Source organism: Buteo buteo, chromosome 4, assembly GCF_964188355.1.
Source record: "Buteo buteo chromosome 4, bButBut1.hap1.1, whole genome shotgun sequence".
Classification (NCBI taxonomy): Eukaryota; Metazoa; Chordata; class Aves; order Accipitriformes; family Accipitridae; genus Buteo; species Buteo buteo.
This window is the reverse complement of record NC_134174.1, coordinates 27,159,727-27,166,378: the sequence shown is the minus strand read 5'-3', so window position 1 is coordinate 27,166,378 and position 6,652 is coordinate 27,159,727. Positions and strand designations below refer to the sequence as shown.

The following is a 6,652-nucleotide window of genomic DNA, read 5'->3' as shown; positions in this document are numbered from 1 at the left end:
AGGAGAGGGACGGTACGTGGGGGGGGGGACAGGGGGGACATTGCAGGTGACGGGGGGGACATGGGGGACGAGGGGATGAGGGGGACATGGGGACACAGGGGGTGGGGGACATGGAGAGATGGAGGGGACATGGGGGGGGCACAGGGGACGTGAGGACACCAGGGGTTGGGACCCCCCCGGGGGTGTCGGGTCCCCGCAGTGTCCCCGTGTCCCCCCCCAGGGTGGCAGCGGTTGGTGGCCGGCAGCGCCTGGGGGCCGAGGTGCTGCACCTGCGCCAGGAAGGTGACACTGGGGGGGGACTGGGATCTGCTGGAGGGAACTGGGAGGCACTGGGGGAAGTGGGAGGGACTGGGACCCCACTGGAGGGACTGGGGGGGACTGGGAGGAACTGGGTGCCACTGGGGGGGACTGGGAGGGACTGGGACCCCCACTGGGAGGGACTGGGGGGGACTGGGAGGAACTGGGTGCCACTGGGGGGGACTGGGACCCCCACTGGGAGGGACTGGGTGCCACTGGGGGAACTGGGAGGGACTGGGACCCCCACTGGGAGGGACTGGGTGCCACTGGGGGAACTGGGAGGGACTGGGGACCCCCACTGGGAGGGACTGGGTGCCACTGGGGGGGGGACTGGGAGGGACTGGGACCCCCACTGGGAGGGACTGGGAGGGACTGGGAGGAACTGGGTGCCACTGGGGGGACTGGACCCCCACTGGGAGCCACTGGGAGGGACTGGGGCAGACTGGGACCCCCACTGGGAAGGACTGGGGAGGACTGGGATCCCCAAATGGGACAGCCTGGGCCCGACACCCCTCCCTCCCCCAAACTGGGATATACTGGCACCAACTGGAATGCACTGGGCCCCCAAACTACGGCCTGACCTTTGCCCTTTGCCCCCCCAGGGCGGCGGTTCGGGGCGGAGGGGGGGGCGCAGGAGGCGGAGCTGCGGGCGGAGCTGGGGCGGCTGCGGGGGGGGGCGGGGGGGGCCCTCCATGTTGGGGTCCCCCCCCTTGATCCCCCCCACCTCTCGTCCCCCCCCCATTAAAGGCTGTTTCATGGAGCCCCCCCGTGTCCGTGGGGGTGGGGGGGTCCTGGGAGGGGGGATGTCCCCAGTGTCCCCCCCAGTGTCCCCAGGGGTGTCCCCAAATATCCCCCACGGTGTCACACCATGTGTCACCTCAGGCTAAATGTCCCCCCCCCGTGTCCCCTGCGCCCCACGGTGTCCCCAAACGTCCCCCAGTGTCCCCCCCCCGTGCCCCCCCACTGTCCCCAGATGTCCTTAAGTGCCCCAAAGTGACCCCCAAATGTCCCCTTGTCACCCCCCCCAGTGTCCCCTCTGCCCCCTCGTGTGCCCCAGGTCACCCCCCATGCCCCCCCCACCCCCCAGTGTCCCCACTGTCCCCCCCCCGTGTCCCCCAGTGTCCCCAAGTGTCACACACGAAGTTTATTGTCACCGTCAACAGCGCAAGCGGGGGGGGGTCTCCAAGTCGAGGGGGAGGTCCAGGGGGTCCAGGGGGGGTCCCCAAGTGGAGTTCCCAAGGGGGGGGTCCCTGGGGGGGGTATCCCCAAGAGGGGGGTCCCTAAAGGGAGTCCCCAAGGGGGGGTTCTTGGGGGGTGTCCCTGGAGGGGGGTCCCGGGGGGGGGTCAGCAGGCCCAGGGCCGCTCGCAGACCCACCCCCTGGGTTGGCGGCACAGGGCCGGTCCCCCCAGCCCCCCCGGGGGTCCATGGCCACGCAGTCCTCGCCCCCCCCCGCCTCGTCCGGCTGCCCCCAGCGCCAGTTCCTGGGGGGGGGGGAGTCAGGGGTCAAGGGTCACAGCCCCACGCACCCCATAATCCCCTCAACCCCCCCACAGACACCCCATCACCCCCCCATGGCACTCGTAGCCCCCCCATCCCCCCCCATGGCACCCATACCCCCCCATGACGCCCATCACTACCCCATCACCACCCATGACCCCCCCGACACCCCAGAGCCCCCCTCCCCGAACTCCCCAGCCCCATAGCCCCCCCCCAGCACCCACAGCCCCCCCAGGCCCCCACCGGTAGGTGCTGGGGCTCCCGTCCACCCACTGGAAGGAGCCCTCGGTGCCGCGGTCGTGGAGCCCGATCCAGGAGTCGTGGGGGGGGAGAATCCTGCCAGGAAGGCCTGGGGAGGGGGGGGTCGGGGGGCACTGCTGGCACCCATGGACCCCCACAGACACCCCCCCCAGAGCACCCCATGGTCCCCCACGGCACCCCACAGACCTCCGTAGCACCCCCGTAGCAGCCTATAGCACTCCATGGACCCCCAGAGCACCCCCATAGGACCCCATGGCTCCCCATGGACCCCCACAGCACCCTACAGACCCCATAGCACCCCAAGGACCCCCATGGCACCCCCAGAGCACCCCCAGAGCACCCCATGGACCCCCAGGGCACCTACAGACCCCATAGCACCCCAAGGACCCCCATGGCACCCCATAGCACCCCACGGACCCCCATAGCACCTACAGACCCCCATAGCACCCCCCAGACCCCCAGAGCACCCCATGGACCCTATGGCACCCCCATAGCACCCCCCAGACCCCCAGAGCACCCCATGGACTCCCACAGCACCCCACAGCCCCCCAGGTCAGGTACCCCCCAGGGACCCAGGTGTTCAGGCCCCATAGGAGTCCCGGACCCCCCCCTCCGCACCCCTGGGTGCCCACCTGCTCCTGGGGGTCCCCGATGACGGCCAGCTGGGCCCCCCGCTCCTGGCAGAGCCCCTGGGCCTTCGCCCACCCCGCGGCCCCAGTGCCAAACTGGTAACAGCTGGGCCCGTGCAGCCGCCAGCCGGGGGGGCAGACGGTGCACCCCGAGCCTGGGGTGGGGGGGGCACCCATGGACCCAGGGGTCCGGGTACCCAGGGGTCCCCCCACTCAGGGACCCCAGAATCCCCCCACCCAAGTGTCCCCCCACCCATGGACCCAGGGGTCCGGGTACCCAGGGGTCCCCCCACCCAGGGACCCCAGAATCCCCCCACCTATGTGTCCTCCCACTCAGGGACCCCAGAATCCCCCCACCCAAGTGTCCCCCCACCCATGGACCCAGGGGTCCGGGTACCCAGGGGTCCCCCCACCCAGGGACCCCAGAATCCCCCCACCCATGTGTCCTCCCACCCAGGGACCCCAGAATCCCCCCACCCATGTGTCCCCCCACCCAGGGACCCAGGGGTCTGGGCACCCAGGGATCCCAGCATCCCCCCACCCAAGTGTCCCCCCACCCACGGACCCAGGGATCTGGGCACCCAAGGGTGCCCCCACCCCCGGACCCAGGGGTCCCCCACCCAAGTGTTGCGTGTCCCCCCCCGACCCAGGGGTCCCCCACCCATGGGTGCCCGCGGCCCCCGTCCGGGGCACCCACCGTTGTGCGCCCAGAGCGCCTGCAGCAGCTGGTGCAGCGCAGCCCGGGTGCCATCGCGGTCCCGCCAGACGGCCACCATCGTCCCCGACACTGGGGGGGGACAGCGGGGACACCGGTGCCGTGGGGACAGGGGACCCCCACACACACCCCCCGCCTGTGGCCCCATGTCGCCCCAGGGTGCCAACGTCACCCCACGTCACCCCACGTCCCCAGTATCCCCGTGTCCCCCATACGTCCCTCCATGTCCCCCTGTCCCCCATGTCCCCCACGTCCCCATAACACCCCATGTCCCCCCATGTGTCCCCGTGTCCCCAATACCCTCATGTCCCCACGTCCCCCATGTCACGTCACGTCCCCAATATCCCCATATGTCCCTCCATGTCCCCCCGTCCCCATAACCCCCACGTGTCCCCACGTGTCCCCAATATCCCCGTGTCCCCATATGTCCCTCTGTGTCCCCACGTCGCCCCCCATCCCCACCTTCCATGCGGGTCACGCTCTGGTTGGCAGACAGGACCTCCAGGAGAGCGGCTGTCTCCGCGCCTGGGGGGGGGACATGGGGACATTGGGGGGACACGGGGACATCGGGGACATCGGGGGATATTGGGGGATACAGGGACATTGGGGACACTGAGGGGACACAGGGACATTGGGGGATACAGGGACATCGGGGACATTGAGGGGACACAGGGACATTGGGGACATTGAGGGGACATTGGGGGATACGGGGACAATGGGGATATTGGGGGATGCAGGGACATTGGGGACATCGAGGGGACATTGGGGGATACGGGGACAATGGGGATATTGGGGGATGCAGGGACATTGGGGACATCGAGGGGACATTGGGGGATACGGGGACAATAGGGATATTGGGGGATACAGGGACATTGGGGGGATACAGGCACATCAGGGACATCAGCGACATTAGGGGGACACAGGGACATTGGGGACATTGGGGGATACAGGGACATCGGGGACATCAGGGGATACAGGGACATTGGGGACATTGAGGGGACACAGGGACATTGGGGACATTGGGGGGATACAGGGACATTGGGGGATACGGGGACATTGGGGACATCGGGGACATTGGGGGGATACAGGGACATTGGGGACATTGGGGGATACAGGGGGACGTGGGGGACACGAAGGTGACACTGGCGGGGGGGTGACACGGGGGGTATGGGCACGGGGGGGCGACACGGGGGGGGTGACAGGGGTGACAGTGCCACCCACCGCGCTGCTGCAGCCGCGTCTGGTTCCCCTCCAGCGTTGCCAGCGCCAGCGCCAGCGCCGACCCTGCGGGGACACGTCACCCACTGCCACCCACTGCCACCACCACCCACTGTCACCCACTGCCACCCACTGCCACCAGTGCCACCCACTATCACCTGCTGTCACCTGCTGCCACCAGTGCCACCGCCACCCACTGCCACCAGTGCCACCACCACCCACCGTCACCCACTGCCACCCACTGCCACCAGTGCCACCACCACCCACCATCACCCGCTGTCACCTGCTGCCACCAGTGCCACCGCCACCCGCTGCCACCCACCACCATGCCCACGCCACTGCCACTGTCACCCACCGTCACCCACTGCCACCCCTGTCCCCTCCTGTCACCCGTGGCCACCCGCTGTCACACCCCGGCACCCCCGAGCCCCCCCTCACGTCCCCGTGTCCCCCCCCGTCCCCAGTGTCACCATTCCCCTCCAGCAGCTCCTGACTCTCCCGCAGGTGCCGGATCTCCTGGCTCAGCGCCGCGTCTGGGGACGGGGACACCGGCACCCTGTCACCCCCGGCACCCCCCCGTGTGTCCCCCCCACATCCATGTCCCCCCACACCCCTCATGTCCCCAACATCCCCCGTGTCCCCATACCCCCTCCGTCCCCCCATGTGTCCCCTGTGTCCCCATACCCCCCGTGTCCCCACACCCCTCCCATGTCCCCCCCAGTCCCTCCCCATCCTCCCACATCCCTCCCAGTCCCCCCCACCCCCCCCATGTCCCCATACCCCTCTATGTCCCCACGTCCCCCCCGTGTCCCCCCCCCACACTCACGCCGCCCCAGCAGCACCCCCAGCAGCCCCCCCCAGGCCAGGCCAGTGGCCACCAGCAGCAGGCAGAGCCCTGGGTGGACCCCGACGTCCCACGGCCACCCCCTGCCTGTGGGGACAAGGGACACCGGTCAGCAAGGGGGGGGGGGGACGATGGAGCTGCCACCCACCCCCCCCCCCCAAGTCCCCCCAGCACCTGCCCGGCCCTGCCCCATGGGTGCAGCGAGTGCGTCCGGGCTCAGCCGGTGGCAGCGGGTGACACCCAGGGCCACCAACACACACAGGACCCCCCCACTCGGGGACACGTGTCACTTCCCCCCCCCGCCCCCCCCGCCTTGGGGACATGTGCCAGCGGGGTGGCCCCCGCCTGGGTGCCAGCGCAGCACTTTGGGGGGAGGAAGTGGCTTTGGGGGGGGGGGGGGGGACACACATGGGGACAGGGTGCGGCCATCCGGTGCGTGACAGCGATGGCACCCGGGGGTGGGCTCCGGGTCCCCAAGGGGGCCGGTGTCCCCGGCGGGGGGGTGGGGGACACAACAGGGGACACCTCATGTCCCCAAGGACCACCCCAGTGTCCCCAAGGGCCACCCCAGTGTCCCCATGGGGACAGGGACACCCCCCCCTTGTCCCTGAGGGTGTCCCCAAGGACCAGCTCAGTGTCCCCAAGGGCACAGGCGACACCCCACTGTCCCCAGCAACCAGAACAGTGTCCCCAAAGAGATCGGGGACAACCTGCTGTCCCCAAGGACCAGCCCCAGTGTCCCCAAGGGGACTAGGACACCCCAGGGATGAGCCCCAGTGTCCCCAAGGAGACAGGGGACACCCCCATGTCCCCAAGGACCATCCTGGCACCCCCAAGGGGATAGGGGACACCCCAGTGTCCCCAAGGAGCAGCCCTGGTGACCCCAAGAGGACAGGGGACAACCTGGTGTCCCCAAGGACCAGTTCTGGTGTCCTCAAGGACCAGCTTGGTGTCCCCAAGGGCACAGGGGACACCCCACTGTCCCCAACAACCACACTGGTGTCCCCAAGGAAACGGGGACACCCCCATGTCCCGAAGAACCAACCCCGGTGTCCCCAAGGAGATAGGGGACCACCTGGTGTCCCCAGGGACCAGCCCTGGTGTCCCCAGGGGGACAGGGGACAGACACTCCATGTCCCCGAGGACCAGCCCCATTGTCACCAAAGAGACAGGGGACATGGCACGTCCCC

At 69.6% G+C, this 6,652-nt stretch overlaps 1 protein-coding gene across 2 annotated transcripts; it reads right to left on the bottom strand.

Moving 5' to 3' along the window:
- Positions 1 to 1,433: 1,433 nt before the first annotated feature.
- FCER2 (Fc epsilon receptor II) lies at positions 1,434 to 5,716 on the bottom strand. 2 transcript variants are annotated; one of them, XM_075026842.1, is made up of 9 exons: positions 5,637 to 5,710; positions 5,445 to 5,549; positions 5,089 to 5,151; positions 4,622 to 4,684; positions 3,863 to 3,925; positions 3,383 to 3,472; positions 2,689 to 2,840; positions 2,039 to 2,144; positions 1,434 to 1,779 (listed from the first exon to the last, which is right to left on the bottom strand). In XM_075026842.1, the coding sequence occupies exons 1-9, from the start codon at positions 5,653 to 5,655 to the stop codon at positions 1,454 to 1,456; spliced, it is 987 nt and encodes a 328-aa protein (XP_074882943.1). In that variant the 5' UTR covers positions 5,656 to 5,710; the 3' UTR covers positions 1,434 to 1,453. The 2 variants fall into 2 exon arrangements, with proteins under 2 accessions (XP_074882943.1, XP_074882944.1); XM_075026843.1 differs by lacking the exon at positions 5,445 to 5,549 and having other exon boundaries at positions 5,637 to 5,716.
- Positions 5,717 to 6,652: the final 936 nt, after the last annotated feature.

Bases quoted from the DNA above. Each gene is read 5' to 3' on its own strand.
- FCER2 (XM_075026842.1), bottom strand. The intron at 3,926-4,621 runs GTGGGTGGCACT...TCCCCCCCCCAG, and splicing joins GACGCGGCTGCAGCAGCGCG to GCGCGGAGACAGCCGCTCTC. The intron at 2,145-2,688 runs GTGGGCACCCAG...CCCCCTCCCCAG, and splicing joins TCGGGGACCCCCAGGAGCAG to GCCTTCCTGGCAGGATTCTC.